We start from the raw sequence: 16,779 nt of genomic DNA on the forward strand, positions 1-16,779 counted from the left end.
ATTTCATTTGGTGGTCCCTAGTTCTTGTATTATGAGAATAAGTAAATAACTTTTCCTTATTCACTTTCTCCATATCACTAATGTTTTTATATACCTCTATCATATCCCCCCTTAGTTTCCTCTTTTCCAAGCTGAAAAATCCGAGCCTCTTTAATCTCTCCTCATATGGGACCTGTTCCAAACCCCTACTCATTTTAATTACCCTTCTCTGAACCTTTTCTAATGCCAGTCTATCTTTTTTGAGATGAAGAGACCACATTTGTACGCAGTATTCAAGATGTGGGCATACCATGGATTTATATAAGGACAATAAGATATTCTCCATCTTATTCTCTATCCCCTTTTTAATGATTCCTAACATCCTGTTTGCTTTTTTGACTGCCTCTGCGCACTGTGTGGACGTCTTCAGAGAACCATCCACGATGACTCCAAGATCTTTTTCCTGACTCATTGTAGCTAAATTAACCCCCATCATATTGTATGTACAGTTGGGGTTATTTTTTCCAATGTGCGTTACTTTACATTTATCCACATTAAATTTTTTTTGCCATTTTGTTGTCCAATCACTTAGTTTTGTGAGTTCTGTTTGAAGTTCTTCACAGTCTGCTTTGGTCTTAACTATCTTGAGCAGTTTAGGATCATCTGCAAACTTTGCCACCTCACTTTTTACCCCTTTCTCCAGATCATTTATGAATAAGTTGAATAGGATTGGTCCATTTCCAGCAGTTCTCTTGGGACCTCTCACCATGCCGTGGAAGCCCTGAGAAAGCTTAAGGCCAGGCCTGAACTTGATTTGCAACTGGGCCTCTTGCAACATTTTGTAATAGGACATGATACACCAGAGTCACCTGCAGCTCTGGTGATTTCTTTATCCTAATGAGAATCCACTCTTACCACAGCACAAGGTCTAGGACTTTGGGGGATCGTTTGTGTCCGTATATGAAAGCATCCCTCTTTCTGAGCTCAATGGCACACCCAGTTGCCCTCAAAGCAGTGAAACCGGGGCTGCTCTTTCCTCCTTTGTGTTTAAGTTAGCAATTAAACCACTGTCAGACTCAGTGGATATATTATTATGACTAATTGCTACCTACATTCTCAGCATGAATAGCCTGCATTCTTCTCCCCCGTCCAACCATTAAGGAAACAGGTCCCAAAGAGGCCAGAAATACAGCATCCAATACATACCCATTGCCAATGCCAGTTCAGTCCATTCCCAGTCCAGCCAGGAGAACTTGTGAAAATGGGTGTATTACACATCACTGACTGCCTGGGCTTTTCTTTCCAATTTGAAATAACAGATCTGGATGGTAACATGGCACTGACCGTGAGGTTATGTATTTATCACTGCACTACAAGGTCTTCACATTAACAGCGAAGCAAGGTTCATGCAGGAACAGCGAAACAGGAAGTTTGACAGTTCTAGTGTTGCAAAGTAGTTTCCCCATCATAGAGCAGAACATTTCAAATCCACCAGCCAGTAACAGCTATCACTCTTGAAAATGTTTTGTGGAGGTTAATTGAACAGATATTTTCACCCATGAAGTTATTCGCTGATTTTCAAGCAGCTAGAGTAGCCTAGGGGCTGCTTTTGATTATGACAACAGCTTATGGTCCCTAAGAGACCATATGCCAACTTGCATTGAAGTAGCGGAGAGGGGATCTCTGTCCTGCTATGCCCTGCATGCCCACTGCCTGCCTCTGCCTGTCCCCGACACACACCCTATGCTGTAAAGGTGACCTGTTGGTACAGGAACCGACTCCTACCAGCTTTACGCTAGATGAGAATTCCCTTCCAACTACAGCCAAACTCTGGCTCCATTGTGCTACTCAGCTACTCCTTTGTGCTGCTCAGAATCTAGTCCTTAACTTTTAAGGCCTACACTACTTTCTGATTCCCAGAGCTTTCAAATAGCAACACCAATGCTCCCCGTTGTACCGTTGCTTCATCAGATTGCCAAGAGGGAAGCTTCCTAGTTGGTTGCTAACTACTATTACATTGGTCATCTGTAGCAGTCAATTCTCACTATGTAGTTGAATTCTTTCAATCATCGTTCAGTCATTATGGTCAATGGGCTTTTATCTGAGCAGGGACTGTAAGTGAGGCCATTACATTAGCCTGTCTTTACTGACAATACCTCTTGAAGGGACTGTATTATCATTAGTCTCCTCAAGTGTCAGAGGTAGGGTTCACCCTGGATAAGCACTACAAAGGTTTGGGGGTTGATCCCCAAACTGGCAGTATGTGTCAAGTGAGCAACCACTACAAGATAACAGCCTACAAATGCTACCAGCTAGTAGAGATGCTCCTTTAACTCAGATGGAATAGAAAGCTCCTGTATTGTAAAACCCTCCTGATGACTCATGTAGAGGTTGGTTACCCAAGCAACTAACATGTACAGCTGCTATTGAAGTCAATGAGAGGTCTGGGCCATGGAGAGCATTCTCATTGGTCTGCATAGCTCTCAAGGTCTGGCTTTCCTGTGAGCTTTCCTGTATTTCCCCTGAGTTGGAAATACCACAAGAAGAACTGTTTGACTTGTTTAATTCCATCCCCTTTTGGAAGCAGGAAGTGTGGTGAAGGAGGAATGCAAATATATTAGACAACAACAATGCTAATCAACTCTTCCAAATTGCAAAACTAAAGGTTCAGGGTCAGGTTGAGTGAGAGTTTGGTGGGAAGGCTCGGGTTGGCTATTACTTTATCTCTCTCTCTCTGTGTTTTTCTCTTTGTGTCTCCCAGAATTTAAGGAAGCCTTCTCGCTCTTCGACAGAACTCCTAAATCTGAGATGAAGATCACATATGCACAGTGTGGAGATGTTCTGAGGGCTTTGGGGCAGAATCCAACCCAAGCTGAGGTCCTCAAAGTCCTTGGCAGACCCAAACCAGAAGGTCAGTGACCCTCTTTCTGTTTGTTTTCAGTGAGAGATCTCCAGGAGTAAATTGTCAGGCCAATCGGATCGTGTCTCTCTCCTTTGCTGGAAAGATTGATTTAAATTAACATAACAACCTGGAACAGCCTCCTCCGTGGCTCCAAGTCAGTCAGGGGCAATGAGAAGCGATGGTCATGTGGTCAAGGCACTTGAGCAGAATCTGGGGTCTCTGAGCTCAATTCCTACCTCGACCGTGCACTTCCTGGGCAAGTCGCTTAGGGCTGAATGCTCAAAAGGAATTAGGCGTGATGCTGAGCGTCACAGCAACTAACTTCTAGGTACCTGGAAATTCATGGTGATTCTCAATGCCCGAGTTAGGCATCTAAGCTCCTACACAATGAATGGGAAGACATAGGCACCTTGCACTGTCATTCACCAAAGCCACCACACTAGGCAGACAGCTACCTAAGCTAGCCATTGGGAGATGCTGGTCAGAGGGGTGTGTCCCCTCTCACAGAGATAGGCACTTAAGTTCTGGCTGCAGGGAGACACCTAACTCTGCTTGCGATTCTGAAGCTGAGAACCCTCCTTGGAATTAGGCGCCTCATGCCATTTGAGCAAGAAGCCAGGGGAAGAACAGGCCTTTCCTCATAATTTTTTCCCCCGGTGGTGAGGGTGCTCACCTGGGATGTAGGAGATCCCGGGTTCATGTCTCCTTCTGCCTGAAGTGGAGAAGCTGTTGCACTGCAGATATATTATTAAGGACCCATTGGAGCAGGAAATCTGGATCCTGGGTCTCCCCCATCCTGAGTGTGCTCTAACCAGCAGGTTATGGGGTCATGCTCATATGGATGTGCTCTCCCTCTCTCCGTGTGTCTTAAAGAGTCTGCAGCAGGAGAGACTGAGGGAGCCCCACATGAGAAAAGCCTATTGCCCAAAGGTTAGAGCACTCACCCGAGAGGTGGAAGATCCCTGTTCAGATCCCTTCTTCCAGATGTGTACCCTAACCATTGGGCTGTAAGTTATGAGGGAAAGCCTAGTCCACATCTTCTCCTCTTCCTCACCCCCCATCTGTTTTGAGTAAGCTCCCCTCTGAGGACTCGCAGGCAGCCTCTGGTCACTCCTGCTGGATCAGGCCTCTCTGGTGAGCAAGGCATCAGCATGCCCATCTTCCACCAGTTTGTGGATGGCTCCGGGGCTCAGGCCCGTGGGCTCCCACAAGGAGGCAGCAGTGTGCATGTCCAAAGGCAGAAACATAGGTGACAAGGGAATTCACACTGCAGAAACATAGGCGCCAAGCGTGTTTAGGTGCCTACAGGGTTCAGCATCGAGTGGTCCCAAAACCGGTACTGAGGTACCTAAAACAGGGACATGGGCACCTATCTTCTTTTGTGCATTCAGTCCTCAACACTTAATCTCTCTCTGCCTCTATTCCCCATCTCTGTAATGGGGATAATGATACTTTCCTGCCTCACAGGATTGCCTTGAGGATAAAATTCATTTATGTTTAGGAGGTGCTCAGATATTCTGAGGGTCAAATGGGCAGACAGGTAGACTGGGTTGTAGGGCATTCCCTGCTCTTTAAAAGAAAGTGTCACGTGAACTTTAGTTTTGGGTTTTAAGGTCTCCTCTGAAAGCTCCCCACACACAATATATCTGCCCACAGGAATGCAGGGCTGAGACTCCCAGACCCACAACTATGATCTAGCCCTGCAGACCTGCCCACACTGTCTGCCACCTCCATTTAAGCTAATTGGAATGGATGCCTCTCAGCACCTTGGAGAATCAGGTTCTTGTTGAATAATTGTGATAAATCAAGATACAGCAAGTTCGGCTGATGACACAAGGGTGGACTTCAGGGCTATCCAAGAAAGAACTGTACCTTACGAGGACCTTGTTCCTTAGCTCAGTGGGGGGAGGGAGGCACAGGATCATAGAAAATAGAGATGGAAAAGGCCCATTTGACAACCAGCCCCTCTCCTGCCTGCTCCGCAGTTTTAAACATGCCTATGCTACAGGGCTGCCACCACTACCCTGATGCTCTTGGGAGAAAACCACACCGCAAAACTGATTCCACTGCCAGGGCTGTTTTCCAGATATTCATTTTCATTTGCTCAATTTCATCTACTTAGTCTTAATTAATTATCATTAATTAACCCTAAACAATTGTTTCCCACTCCTTGACATTTACATATTTCAAATACTTGCAGATGCTGTCTGTCCATCCCCATACATACCCATGTATCCATCCCCAACCATGCTCATGTATCCATCCATCCCCATACATATTCATCTATGCACCCATCCATCTACCATCCATCCATCCCCATACATACTCATCCATCCATCCTGATTCTTCTCCACCTATCTATTCATCCCATCTATCCATCCAATCATCCCCATCCATCTCCCCATCCATATCCATCCATCTATCCTTATACATACACATATATCCATCCATTCCCATTCATACCTATCTATCTATCTAGTCTAATTCATACCTTTCCATCCATCTATCCCCATTCATACTCATCTGTCCATCTATACTCATTCATACCCTTCTATCCATCCATCCATCCTCATTCATGCCCATCTGACCATCTATACTCATTCATACCCTTTCATCCATCCAGCCACACTGACACATCTATCTAATCTATCTATCTATCTATCTATCTATCTATCTATCTATCTATCTATCTATCTATCTATCTATCTGACAGACTGGGTGAGCTAATATCTTTTATTGGACCAACTTCTGTTGAGGTAAAAAGACATTACCTCACCCATCTTGTCTCTCTAATATCACGGGACCAATACAGCTACAACATCACTGCAAATATCCATCTACCTAGCATTCTCCATACATCTCTTTCTCTCTCTCTCTCTCTATTATCGTGGTCCCATGTTCCTGCCCTTCCATTTAGCTGACAGTTTGCCAAGCTCCCTGGCACACATGTCCTGCAAGGTGTTGCTCACCTTCTGAATGTCCCTGAGCCCCACTGTCTCCCCAGAATCCCTTGCATCTTTCTTTTGAACTTGTGCTCTTACAGAAATGAACAGCAAAATGATTGACTTCGAGACCTTCCTGCCCATGCTCCAGCATATCTCCAAGACCAAAGACACTGGCACCTATGAGGACTTTGTGGAAGGCCTGCGGGTGTTCGACAAGGAGGGGAACGGAACAGTCATGGGTGCTGAGCTCCGCCATGTTTTGGCCACTCTGGGTAAGAAGAAACTTTCTTCATATAATTTCAACTTTGAGGTCTTTTCAACCCAGCTGGTAACATACAGACTGGTGTGAATCTGCATCATTGCTCTCTGCTGGACAGAAAGGCAGGTGCACTTAAGCATCTGGGATGATTATGTCACCGTCTAGTGTCAGGGGTTATAAGAAGTCCTAAAATGATTCCAACTCAAGGTCATTGTCTTTCAGCTCAAATGTTCACAGGTTTTCTCTCTCTCTGAGTTCTGAGTTCTCTCTTTCTAGTTCTATCATTCTGTTCCCCCTGATAACTGTTAATTTATATGGCCAAAGAATTGCCCAGCTCTGGCAGACACTTTCTTTGTAAACTGTGAAAAACTCATCTGTGTCTTTGCTGTCTTTCTTTAGTTGCATAGACTTATGATGAAGGCATTCCATTTTAGGTCTATCTCTGCTAATGACACTTGACAAGGTTCCTAACCATTAGAGGAGTGAAGTTCTGGAACAGCCTTCCAAGGGGAGTAGAGGGGGCAAAAGACATATCTGGCTTTAAGACTAAGCTTGATAAGTTTATGGAAGGGATGGTATGATGGGATAGCTTAATTTTGGCAATTGATCTTTGATTATCAGCAGAAAGGTATGCCCAGTGGTCTGTGATGGGATGTTGGATGGGATGGGATCTGAGTTACTGCAGAGAATTCTTTCCTGAGTGCTGGCTGATGAGTCTTGCCCACATGCTCAGGGTTTAGCTGATCGCCATATTTGGGGTCAGGAAGGAATTTTCCTTCAGGCCAGATTGGCAGAGGCCCTAGAGGTTTTTTGCCTTCCTCTGCAGCGTGGGAAATGGGTCACTTGCTGGTGGATTCTCTGCAGCTTGAGGTCTTCAAACCACAATTTGAAGACTTCAATAACTCGGACATAGGTTAGGGGTTTGTTATAGAAGTGGATGGGTAGGGTTCTGTGGCCTGCTTGGTGCAGGAGGTCAGACTAGATGATCATATTGGTTCCTTCTGACCCTAAAGTCTATGAGTCTATGACTCTGTGAGACAAGATTAAAACAGAATTTTAAATGTCAAGTTCCCTTTTCACCATTTATGCTGTTTGTTTACTTTGGGGTCCAAATTAGTGTGACTAGAGTCCCGATTGTATAGGGACAGTCCCAATATCCAGTGCTTTGTCTTATATAGGCACCTATTACCACCACCAGCACCACCCCCCCCACACACACACACCGTCCTGATTTTTCACACTTGATATCTGGTCACCCTAGACCAAATTCAGTGCCAAAGCAAGTGGTCCCAATGCCAGTGAGGTCAGGGGAGCTGCGTCCATTCAAAGCTTCTTGGACAAAGAAACTAGTTTGCTCAGTTTTGTCAATTTAGCTAGACATTTCCCCTTTCTGGTTCTCCTGCCCCAGCACAACACTGTCTTGCCTGGCTTTCAAGCCCCAGTGGGGAATATTTCAATCCAAAGGAAAATCATTGAGTTAGCAAAAAAAGTCAGTACATTTTAATTTAGATTAGGACTTCTAAGAGCCCCAGCTGGTGTAAATCTGGGTTCAGTGGAATGACATAGATTTCTACCAGCTGGCCCAATGCACTCAAAATCAATGGTGTAAAATTGGATTAACACAGTGGGGAAGCCAGCCCAGTATATTTTATTTTAAATGCCATCTATATTTTTGGCTAAAGCTACCTGACAATTTCACTTTCCAGCTGAAAAATAGGTTGACACCAAAGTTTTAAAATCTGCACACGTATCTTGTTACTGATTAGCAGATCTGAAGTGGCTTTTTGCATGTATTTGGCTCTATATGTCAAGGGGAAAGCTTTTTAATTCGCCATTAAGCAGTTAATAGGACACTTTAATTGCAACATACTTTCCTGGCAGTCACATACGGTGCTGAATAAGACACTTAAGCAAACCCCATGAAAATCACTGGAAAGATTTGCATTGACTTCAAAGGACTTTTGAGCAGGGTCAAATCTTCAGCCAGTGAAAACTGGTGTCACTTCCTTGGCTTCGATGGAGCTCCAGCAGTTTATACCAGCTGAAAACTTGGCCTGTTCTGCACAGCAGTAGGAGACATGTAGCCGCTCTGTCAGCGTCCGACTTTGAAGTTTCATTGCAACAGGTATGCGAAGCAGGATAAAATTGTTAGCTCATTGTGGGCCTGTGGTTATTATATACTGCTACTATGAGGTTGCTTTAAAGGTCCCAATAAAGACTGAGGCCCCATTCATATAAAGAGAGACAATCCCTGCCCCCAAAGAGCTTACACTCTAAAGAGACTAGACAGACATATGCTAGGAGAAGAAACAGGGGCCCAGAGAGAGGAAGAAACTCCCTTCTTCATGTAACTAGTCCTTGGGCCTGACTCTGCTCTCATTTACACCAGCACTGAAATCCAGATTGGTCCAGTGCAGTTGTGATGGGGCCGTCATGAAAAATTCAGATTTTAAAGCAGACACTGCACCAGTCTTCAGTTTCAAATGGGATGTGCTAAGGTGCAGGGAAGCCGAGGGGGAGACAAGCAGACAAGCCAGGAATGGGCTCAGGGGCAGAGACTATGGCAGGCTGGGGGCAGGGAGGTGGGGAACGGGCTAAATGCTCAGTTCATGTTGTGGTCACTTAGGCAGGAAAGTTCAATCCAAACCAAGGTGCAGGAGAGATTGTGCAGGCTCTGCAGCACTGGGGGAGGTCAGGGGAGATGGGGCCCAGCGGGGACCACCCACAGAACCAGCACAGTGCAGGGGAGAACTCCCAGCCACTGATGGAGGCAATAGGACCCATGCTCTGGCCTCCTGGTCTGTGGACAGGGCCAGGCAGAGTCGCAGCCCCTGCAGAAACTGTAGCAGGGATTGGCCAGGCACTGCTGATGTCATCTGGATGCTTCCTACAGGTTGGGCTCTGGACAGATTCTGTCCTGTGCTGACTGACTGTTCTCCCCAACCCTTCTCCCACAATATCTTCACTTCAGCCTCACTCCAACTGCCCTCTGTTCTCCCCTCCTCTCTCTCTCCTCCCTCTTCTGCCCTGCCCCGCCCTCCTTCTTTAAGTCTTCTCCCTCCCCTTGCCTTTCCATTCTCTGATCCCCTCCTAACAGAGCAGAACTCAAAAGAAAAACTGTGGCACTAACATGACATTTGCCAACCATCACAAATGATCACCCCTGCTTGTGTGTTATGCTCCTTGTCCCCTATCCTGAATGTGTCTTGCCTATTTAGACTATTGGGGCCAGGACTCTCTCTTACTCTTTGTACAACATCTCGCACAATGCGGCTACATCCTTAAGCAATTCCTAGGTACTACTATAAAAATATTAATCACAGTGTTGCTAACCTGAAGTATTCAAAAATCATGAGATCAGTTTAAAAAAGTGAGATTTTTTAAAAAAGAAACTAGGTTCTTTTTATTTGTCTTCTGGTCTCAGAACAATTGGGTTAAACAGGATCATGTTCTTAGGGTTTTCTCTACAACTAGAAACTCACTTTTTTAGAAAAAAATGAGAGCTGAGATTCTCACTTAATCACAGAACTCCTGGAGTTGGAGCTTTAAGAAAACTATACTCACAATTAAATTGCCAGAGGGAGCAACATTGTAAATCATAATCATATTTAGTACTATCTAAAATACATTATTTCTGTCAATTAGTCTCTGTTAACACTCCAGATGGCTCCATCCTTTGCTCCCAAGAGCACCATTTCAATCAATAAGTGTAGTGCCATTGATTTCAGTGGGAGTGGTAGCAGACCCTGAAAGACCAGAGGTCCTGGGTTACATCTTGGATCCCTTCTGGATCTAAAAGTCAAAGCTAAACTGAAGTGACGTTACTATGAGTTTTCCTTGAGTGATAACTGAGGGAAAAGGTCCCATTGATGCCAAAATTCCATTGATTTTAATTGATTTCATTAATTTTAGTGGAGGTGAGGTGCCTAAACACATCTAAAAATCTGGACCTCAGGACTTTAAGATTTTGCCCCTAAAGTATACTTATACTTAGAAAAGCGATAATGTGAAAATGATATGGTGAGGATTTCCACATTTGTTCAGAGTCACTGGCTTTTAGATCAAATTTCCTCCGTTTGCAAGCCCTAAAGTGGATTTTTAACATTCAACATTGGGATCTGTCTATCTCTCTCTCCTTTTCTCTTTCCTTATGTGGCATCTATCACCATAGCACCTGAGCACGTCTCAAGTATTAAAAATGCACGTTAACAACACTTTATTTCATCTGGGTTCTTTTTGCTCCTTCCATCTTCAGTGTGAAATGAAGAAGGTATGCGAGGTAGCACAGAATCTGATTCTCCCACAAATAAATTTGTTAGTCTCTAAAGTGCCACAAGTACTCCTGTTCTTTCTCCCACACTGTCATAAACAGATAGCTAAGGGTTAATGTCTCTTTCACCTGAAAAAAAAAGTATCCTGAAACACCTGACCAGAGGACCAATCAGGAAATCAGACTTTTTTCAACTCTGGGTGGAGGGAAGTTTGTGTCTGAGTTCTTTGTGTTCTGCCTGAATCTCTCTCAGCTTTGAGAAGTGATTTCTATTTCCTGCTTTCTAATTTTCTGTTTCCAAGTTGTGAGTACAGAGATCATAAAAACAATAAGGGTTATTGTTTTTCTTTTGTATTTACATGTCTATAGTTGCTGGAGTGCTTTGAATTCTTTTTGAATAAGGCTGTTTATTCAATATTCTTTTAAGTAATTGACCCTGTATTTGTCACCTTAATACAGAGAGACCAGTTTTATGTATTTTTCTTTCTTTGTTATATAAAGCTTTTTTTTAAGACCTGTTGGAGTTTTTTCTTTAGTGAGGAACTCCAGGGAATTGAGTCTGCAGCTCACCAGGGAATTGGTGGGAGGAAGAAGTCAGGGGAGACCTGTGTGTGTTAGATGTACTAGCCTGACTTTGCATTCCCTCTGGGTGAGGGGGGAAGAGAGATTGACTCTCGGTAATTCTGTTCTCCAGGCTGGGAACGGGGACGGTGGAATCCCTCTGTTTAGATTCACGGAGTTTGCTTCTGTGTATCTCTCCAGGAACACCTGGGGGGGGGGAGGGAAAAGGTTTATTTCCCTTTGTTGTGAGACTCAAGGGATTTGGGTCTTGGGGTCCCCAGGGAAGGTTTTTGTGGGGACCAGAGTGCCCCAAAACACTCTAATTTTTTGGGTGGTGGCAGCAGTACCAGGTCCAAGCTGGTAACTAAGCTTGGAGGTTTTCATGCTAACCCCCATATTTTGGACGCTAAGGTCCAAATCTGGGACTAGGTTATTGACACACACCTGTATGGGAGAATTGAAAAGTTTGATTTCTCCACACCAAGTCAGCAGCTATGACTTGAAGACAGACAAACAGACAGATAGCTGCTAAGATGAGTAAGAAGGTGCTATTAGTGTGTAGGCAGTTTTTGGATGGTGACCACTACCCAATCCAAGCGATGGTTCGGACACATAAAACCATAGAATCATAGAATATCAGGGTTGGAAGGGACCTCAGGAGGTCATCTAGTCCAACCCCCTGCTCAAAGCAGGGCCAACACTCCTAAACGTTTAGCAGGAATTTGTTTTTTTCTATCCAGGTGAGAGGTTGAGCGAAGAGGAGGTCGATAAGCTAATGGCTGGCCAGGAAGATGCCAATGGTTGTATCAACTATGAAGGTATGAAGTGGTTAGGGTTGGATTCATCTCACAAGGCTTGGTGTCAATAAGCCTGCGAAAGTTTGGCTCAATGATGGGCCTCAACCGCAAAGCTATGATTTGGATCTGACCTTCCCCAAAGTTTGGGTGCTATGATCCAGTTCAAGTCCATCGTTCACAATGAGATTCCTTGTCCCTTCCACAGAAGCAGCTGGGGCTGGCCACTCAGATATGGGCTAGAGAGACCAGTAGAACATACTGTAGATATTATTTTAAGGATCTGTCACCATGGCACCTGGGGGCTTATTTACAAAGCTACATTGCATTCATTATGCAAAACGATGAGAGGGGAATGGAATTAAATAACAGTGCTGAACAGATGCAGAATGCTCCTGATGTGAAGGAAATAGATGCTAAATTATCTCTTTCTATTCATTCCAGCTTTTGTGAAGCACATCATGACCAACTGAATACTCGGTGAGCCTCTTCCTTCTTCATCCCTCAATCCCATCCTTTGTTCAGTTTTCCCTGTTGGCTTTTCAGCCTCCTCCTCATCTAGGGGGTGTGAGGTCACATGTAGCTGGAACTCAGCCTTTTTCTCCAAAGACCTTGTTTCCAAAGCCACAGTCTAAGATGCCCTGGATGCTGAGGAGAATTGCCTGACCAGCTAGCCCTCCACTGTGAGTTGGTATCTACTGTTCAGATTATATACAGGGGATATTTATCCCCTTCAGATCATTTTCAGGAGACCACAAGGCAAATACCCTTGTGAATGGTCATTATGAAATCTGAAGCTATGTTTTCATTTCAGTTTTGTTCAGGGTTGTATTTCCAATTTGCTCTTCCATCTCTGTTCTGGAAAACAGCACTTTTGGATGTGAGGGCATTTCAGAGACAAAATCTTTCAGGGCTAGATTTTCAACTCTTAAATCGATAGTTTATTGCACAAGAGGCTGGAAATAATACATCCCCAGTACCCTGATAACAAGAGGCCCAATTCAGAACCTATCGTCTGATCACCCACCCCACCAATTTTAGGGAGAGTAAAATGAAACTCACCCTTACTTTTGGCTTATCTCTTGCTAGCTGCCATAATGTAGGCCTTTGAGAAGAGGGTGAAGGGTGGATGCAGGAACCATGGAATCAATCTATGTCTCTGAGCTGGGCTTGGAAAACCCATCATTGTGTGAAATGCAAATGATCAGTCACTGGGGATGAACATTTTCAGTGGGCTGTAGGAGGAACTCAGACGAGAACTGCCATTCAAGGGAGTTACACATAATTTTTCACACTGCACTGGATCTAAAGTACAATGAACCTGTGACCTACCTTCTGAAAACTCTAGTGATTTAGGGTGCTTACATTTTTGGTAGTCCAATGTAAGATACCCTAAAAGGGCCTCACTTTCAGAAGATAGGCGCTCAGCACTTTCTGAAAATCAGGCCCCTTAGAGGTGTCCCAAGCTGGATGCCTGAAAACTGAAGACCCTAAAAATCACTGATCACTTTTGAAAATAAAGCTGTGTAATTTAAAGGATTTGCTGCAGGGGTGAAAGTAAGCCGGTATGGGTCAGTACGGCGTACCAGGAAAAAGTAGCCACCAGTACTGGCCCGTACCACTGACTTTAAAGCACTGCTATGACAGCACTTTAACATCACTGCCTTTTTGGCGTCCCCAATGGGCGGCCCTGCTGGGTCCCTACCAGCAGCATTGTCAATGGGGGGGAACAAAAGAGGCAGCGATGAGGGGCATAAAAGGGGCAGTGATGTTAAAGCTCTGCTCTGGCAAAGGACCCTGCAGTAGCAGCAGTGGCGGCTGGAGCCCCGGGCCCTTTAAATCGCTGCTGAAGTCCCGGTCAGCATGGACCAGACAGCACAGATGGGATGCTGACCCAGCTCCACCCCTTCTGCCCGAGGCCCCACACCTTTTCCAGGGTAGGGGTTCAGAGCTGGCCCCGTACCAGTGACAGCTCAATTTTACTTTCACCCCTGCTTTGCTGTCATAGTCTTTCACTGTAGGGAAGACGAGAAGAAACTGATTTGGGAGGAAGTCACGGGTAAACAAAAATGGTTGTCTAAATAGAAAGAAGTAACTCAAGCTTATGGTTCTAAACCCAGATTTTCTATTACTGGCCACTCATAATACTGATTCTCCTCCTTTATGGGCAGCTCTCTCAGTTTTCCAGATGAAGCCCTGGGTTGTTCCAGGCAGTACCTTTGGCCTCCCTTTCAGTAATGCGTTCTCCAAACCACAATACAGCTTAAGTATCTCAAACCCAAGTCTCGTCATTCCAAACTGGCTGAACTTCATTTCCAGTATTTGCTACCCATGGTTTTCTTATCCCTTCCTGGAAAACATTTCTGTGTGTCTTATCCCCGTATTTATATCTTGATAGCCCATGGGAAAAGTTTGACCTAAGAACCAACCACCCCATTTATTTTGCAAAGGATCTGATAGGCCAGGAAAGAGATTGGCTTCATTTGGACCAGTTCCTTTCTCTTCAGCTTTGGTTTATTTTTCTACCCATGCACTGACTAGGCCCAGCTTTGCTTAGCTTGTGAGATCTGACACTGTCACAGCCCACGGTGATAGGACAGCAAAATGTAGCTTTTTGGTTTTGTGTTTCTCTGAGGCCCAAAGGAGTGAGTTCATTTGAGTCAGAGTCAAGTTCAGGTCTCCAGTACTTTGGTTCCAAAATATAATTTGCCACCAAAATGTGAATTGGCTTTAAACAGCTGCTGTTTTCTTGTCACGGTCCAGTTCTCTTTCTTTCAGGCTTTTCTCTCTCATCCCTATGTACACACCGTTTTATCTAATGCCTAGCACGTTTAAATCCCCTCCAGCCCACATCCAGAATGGACCATGTCCACAGCTAACATAATTCATGATTATTATTTAGAGATAGTCCCAAATCGAATGTGTGCCCCCCCATCGCAGCTTTGGGAAAACTCAGATCTGGAGCCCAAACTGATAACAGACCTCTAACCGTATAACAAGCCAACTCCAACCCCTGGATATGAATCCATCTGAATTTTGTGGCGATTTAGATCTGAATCTGAATTAGGAGCATGGCTCTGATTAATGGGTCAAACCAAAGCATCAGGCTTGAACATCCCAAACACCGAGGGAAGCATGCATCTGAAGCCAAATGTAGCAGCTTAAGTGATCTGTGGTTCTTCTTGTTTATGGTCATTAGTTATCACAATTAGTTTGCCTGTTGGCATCTTTATTCTCAACCACAGACTGGTCCCTCCACTTACTCTCCAACTGGCTTCTGCAAACTCTTGATAATACAGTATAATTTGTTACATCCTCTGCTAGTGAATCCTCGGTTTATTTTGTTAGATCTCTGAGCCAAGTGCTTTTCTGGCTTTCAGCCAGCTCTTGTTGCTTCACATTCAGCCTGGCCGTAGGGAAGCATTCTCAGATTTGCTGATCTTTTCACTTCTTACGCTAATAACTCAGAAAAGGTACAAGGCAAAGGTGATGCTGTTTCCTCTCTGTGGGACGGAAACTATAGTCAGATAAGAGTAATGAGTGCAATACATGAAAAGACATAGGGAGGTAGTATGGTATAGAGGATAGGACACTGGGCTATAACTCACTGTTCCTGGCTCTGCCACTGAATTGCCACATGTCCTTGGGAAAGTCACTTTGCCTCTTTGTTCTTCTATTCCCTTTTCTGTGTTTTTATTTAAGACCCTAAGCTCTTCAGGGCAGGGATTGTCTTTCACTTTGTACAGCACCTACAACAGTGGGACCCAGTCTCTGGCCCTTCCTGCAATTTAAATAATAACACTAGAGTGAGAATCAATTTGATGTTTCATTATTGAGAATCCGAGTGCAGAGCCAAGAGAATATAGAGCTGGTTGGGGCTTTGCCTTTTGCTGAGTTTTTTTTTCCCCTCGTGCTTAAAAATAACTTTGTTTTTAGGACAAGACAGATTCCGACGAACCCCCGATGCTGATTGGATTTCGACATAACAGGAATGTCTCTTCATTTTCCAGCCCAGATTCCTGTTACAAAGCTACAAAATGTCCCAGCCCTGAGGTTATTTGGATAATTTTTTTTTCCCATGGGAGGATGGGTGGCCTTTACAAAAATGTGGTGATCAGAAGAAAGTGGGGTCTGAATTATGAGTACCTTGGCAGTCTCATTGCTCTCTGATACAAGAGAGAAAACAGTGACTTGATACATATAGGCTTGGGAAAAGGATATTTCACTTATTTCATACCAAAAAGAACTGGAAGATCTGAAATTTAGCAGAGTTTTTTTTCCCCTCTAACACAACTGGATCCATCTCTTTGCATTTGTTGCATCCAGAGGAATTTGAGGCTTCAAAGGTAGCTCACAAGTGGGGTGGAATAGGTGGAATTAATACTGATTAGTGTAAAGATCTCTCTGGTGTGCAGGAAATATTTTCTGGGGGTATATTGGTCCTTGAGGAAATGTGGGTGAGGGATGCGTAATACCCACCAATGCACCATCAAATGCAACATAATGCATCACCTTCTGGGATGTAGAAGGCACAAGTTTATTTTCAACATGAATAAAGCACCTTTTTTGGCATGAAGTGTGGGCATTTTAACTTGATTTTGTGTCAGTTAAAAGGTGTCACAAAATCCACCTTGTCCATAAAGGGCTCTTCCAGTTCAACCGCCTGAATGATGGAGTAAGTGAAACATCTAACCCAGTTCAGATTGGAGAATGTTCTGATACAGGTGCCTCTTGTTACTGTAGCTTTTCTCATTAAAGCATCTTTTCTCATGTGTGGGGGTCTTTGTTCCTTGTTTGCTGCATTGTGTGCATGTGTATTAGAGAGGGGCCATAGCTAAAGCCAAAAGTCTGAACTGCAGATTGGGGTCTGAATTTCTCATTTCTGTGAGGGGCACAACAAAATCATGGCTCCAACCCTTCTGTACTGTGGTGGTTTGAGGTGCATTCCAAATCTGATGGCAGGACGTTTGGATTCTGTGTTCGTACATTTCAGAGCTTACTTCCCTCTGCTGCAGAAATCCCTGGGTGAATTTCTGTGGCCAGTATTATGCAGGAATGCAGAGTCCATG

The 16,779-nt window shown here is 44.4% G+C and overlaps 1 protein-coding gene across 1 annotated transcript in view; it reads left to right on the forward strand.

Annotated features, from left to right (window-relative positions):
* The window catches only part of MYL3 (myosin light chain 3), a 44,480-nt gene extending 27,998 nt beyond the window's left edge, over nt 1-16,482 (forward strand). The window contains exons 3-7 of the mRNA XM_030549840.1: nt 2,741-2,890; nt 5,925-6,098; nt 11,657-11,734; nt 12,155-12,190; nt 15,647-16,482. Coding sequence (XP_030405700.1) covers nt 2,741-2,890; nt 5,925-6,098; nt 11,657-11,734; nt 12,155-12,183 — 431 coding nt within the window. The 3' untranslated portion in view covers nt 12,184-12,190; nt 15,647-16,482. The remainder of the gene's footprint in view (nt 1-2,740; nt 2,891-5,924; nt 6,099-11,656; nt 11,735-12,154; nt 12,191-15,646) is intronic.
* The last annotated feature ends 297 nt before the right edge of the window (nt 16,483-16,779 follow it).

The sequence above is a fragment of the Gopherus evgoodei genome, chromosome 2 (assembly GCF_007399415.2).
Source record: "Gopherus evgoodei ecotype Sinaloan lineage chromosome 2, rGopEvg1_v1.p, whole genome shotgun sequence".
Lineage (NCBI taxonomy): Eukaryota > Metazoa > Chordata > Testudines > Testudinidae > Gopherus > Gopherus evgoodei.